This window comes from Euphorbia lathyris, chromosome 9 (genome assembly GCF_963576675.1).
Source record: "Euphorbia lathyris chromosome 9, ddEupLath1.1, whole genome shotgun sequence".
NCBI classification, from domain to species: Eukaryota; Viridiplantae; Streptophyta; class Magnoliopsida; order Malpighiales; family Euphorbiaceae; genus Euphorbia; species Euphorbia lathyris.
Genome location: NC_088918.1, coordinates 2,252,491 through 2,255,751, shown reverse-complemented (window position 1 = coordinate 2,255,751; position 3,261 = coordinate 2,252,491). Strand labels below are relative to the sequence as shown.

General features: G+C 30.8%; 1 protein-coding gene across 1 annotated transcript; it reads left to right on the top strand.

Annotated features, from left to right (window-relative positions):
* The first annotated feature begins 996 nt into the window (after nt 1–996).
* Nucleotides 997–2,054, top strand: LOC136206609 (protein SRC2-like). The gene has a single exon (XM_065997727.1). It carries the CDS (start codon nt 1,049–1,051, stop codon nt 1,793–1,795), a length of 747 nt encoding a protein of 248 aa, XP_065853799.1. The 5' UTR covers nt 997–1,048; the 3' UTR covers nt 1,796–2,054.
* Nucleotides 2,055–3,261: the final 1,207 nt, after the last annotated feature.

Below are 3,261 nucleotides of genomic sequence, written 5' to 3'. Positions count from 1 at the left end.
AAATGGATGAATAATTTATATTTTACAGTGCAAATAATTAAATAGCAGACATGGTGTTTTCCTCAGAAATCTTTATTAAGGTTGTGGGATGATCGAAAAAAAAAATCAATGAATAATGGAACACATAATTTGATTTCAGAAAATGAGATTTTATTTAGAGTATTTCAACACAATTTCAGTAATTTTCAATGTACAATTCGTTCTTCTAGAATGTGTAAAGGGTTGCTATTTATAGTAAAAAATAGGGTTTAGAGTTAACTTTAAAAAAGAATAAAATGCATGAATTAAAAGGTAAGTTTTAATATTAGTTTCGAAAACCTAAATCAAAGCTTAAAGTTTAGTAGCCACCAACATTATCTCTCAAGGTCACTTGACCCGAGATTCTCAAGATCACGTGTGATTGTGGTAACGGTTGGATCCTTAACTGCGTCTAGTGAGGTTTTCCGAATCAAGCTTCTAGTACGTAATCGTTTGGGTATATTTTAGACAAAAAAAAAACACTACATATATATTCTATATTTTGATAGTAGGTTCGAAGTTTTATGATTCTAGATGACAAAGTTAAATTTACCTGATGTCACAAAGCAAAAAATGAGTTTAATTTCTAACTAAAAACGAAAATAAACCAACAAAATCCGGATGGAAAAAACAAGAGTTTCTTCACGGTTTTAATAAACATGCCTAGTTTATAATTTTAAATTATATAAATATATATTATTTATTTACTACATGACCTCGTCGGATCAAAAAAATCAGTAACTCGTGATCTAATTATAAATCCGATTTGACGTCCGTAAGCCAAACATTATTAAATTTGTGAGTTGAACTTCTACTATCTCTAGAAATTCACAAAAAAAATGTTTTAAATTTATTTTTTAAACAAAAATCAATTCAATTAATTACATAATGGGTTTGAAAAAAGCTGCGTAGCAGAGAGACTAACTCCATAAGTCAATATAAACGTACTTTACACTTTAAAGACTTCCATTTCTATTTATAACTAATTCATTTCTGCACTTCATCTTCTACCTCACATCTTTCCGATACAATGGAGGACGCGACGGCGGCGGAGGGATGGAAATCTCTCGAATTGAAACTAATTTCATGTAGAGATCTGAAAACCTTCAATTTCTTCCAGAAACTATCAGTATACGCAGTGGTCTCCATCTTCAACGATGAAGATAATCATAGACAGTGCACTCAGACTCCGGTGGACGGAGAAGGCGGCGGAAATCCAGAGTGGAATCAGGTAATGCAATTCGATCTAAGATCTTATAAATCACTCTCTGATGATGATAATCTGTTTCTCAAATTCAAATTGCGTTGCGACGGCGGCGTGTTTGGGAAGAGAAGTATCGGAGAAGTTAGAGTTTTATTGAAGGATTTGATTGAGGAATTCAATGGAAGTGTTAGGTTTTTGAGTTATCAGGTGAGAAACTCCGACGGAAAGGCGAATGGAGTTTTGAATTTTTCGTATGAGTTCAAAGAGAAGAAGAAGGTTAAGAAGAAGGAAGAAAATGAATGTGGCGGCGGATCTGGATCGGCGGCGAATGAAAGGTGTTCATTGTATCCTTCGTTGGATGATATCCGATCTACTTGTTCTCCAGCTGATTTTTACTGTGGAGATTATCGGTCTCTGGTTCCGTCGCAAATGTTGCCGGAGTTTGCGGTGGCTCACGGTGTTTATCATCCCAGTACGTCGCCGTTGGTACAACATCCAAGGCCATTTTGGTATACTACACAAACACTAGCTTATGGGTATAATGTACCAGGAATAAGATCATACCCCTCTTAATTATTGTGTGTTAGCATTAATATAGAATTAACATTATAAAATAATATAAATTTAATAGCGAAACGGTAATATGAATGATATGTCACATTCCATTATCAATATCAATATTTAAATTGATACTTTTTTTACAAACATGGATTCATATTCTTTTGTTAGGTTCTAATTTTCTATCCACGTAAACCTAGCAGAACTCAATATAGTAATATGAATGATATGTCACATTTCATCTCGATGTCTAAATTTGTATTTTTTTTTTTTTTTGTAAACGTTAACTATGTATTGTTATTTTGTATGTGGAACCTAAATTGATACTCTCCAAAAATCTTAATCGGTCGGATAAAGTACCAATTGATCGAATAGACATTGAAAATTAGTTGAAGATTAATCAGATTTGTATTTTTATGTATTTGTTAATAAATAAATTCTTATATAAATATAATTAAAATATACGATAATTTGCATCTATGACTACTGAATTTTACTCATTTTCACGGTATGATTATTAAAGTTTAAAAAAATAATATAAATGTCATTCAATTTTACACTTTCTAAAATTATGGCCACAAAATTTAAACTAACTTCAAAATAAAAATGTTTAAGAATTAAAGCTTTTTAGAACGACAGTTACCATAACACCGCATATTTTCTAAATCATTATTTCTATAATTTCTTTTTAAAAATTCACTTTCTATTTCATAACTGAACAACAACTAAATAATGTAATTGTTAGCTAATTATAAAATATTTTAAATATAATTAATATTTAGAAAATTTGATGTAACAATCAAATACTTTTTTTCAAATTCTTTTCTGTAATTTAAGGTTAAAATTGATTTTCCTCTAAATTAAAATATTAAAAGTTAAATTTTGACATTTTCTTATTTCAGTAGTTCAAAATTTTCCCTTATTGTGTTAGTCTTTCATTTTTTTTATAAGAATATTAGTCTTTTTTTTTTTTATACAATGAAGGGTTCAACCAGTCACGAAAGACAACAAAACAACATAAAACTAAAGACAAAATAAAGGGACACTACAAAGAGGTCACTTTTTTAGATCAAGAAATCCCACTAACATCTTTCCAGAACTCACGACTGACACTAGAGGGAAATTTTGAAATACATGGATGCCTCTAGGCAAAGTCAACATATAATTAGCTAGATTATCCGCCACTTTATTAGTTTCTCTAAAGACATAAAACATTCTGACATTTCAGCTTCTATTAATGAGCTGAGAACACAGTCTTGATCACATGAACCTTAATGAGCATGTAGAATTTGCTCATTCACCGTTAGATCTAGGCTTATTAGAATCCTAAGATGGAGATTCAAAGCATCCCGAGACTTAGATTTAATAAGCCTATATCTAACGGTGAATGAGCAAATTTACTTGCTCATTAATGTACATGTGAAAATTCCTGGCTGAGAACATGCACGAATAAGGTTATATGTACTCGAGAAGAAACTGGT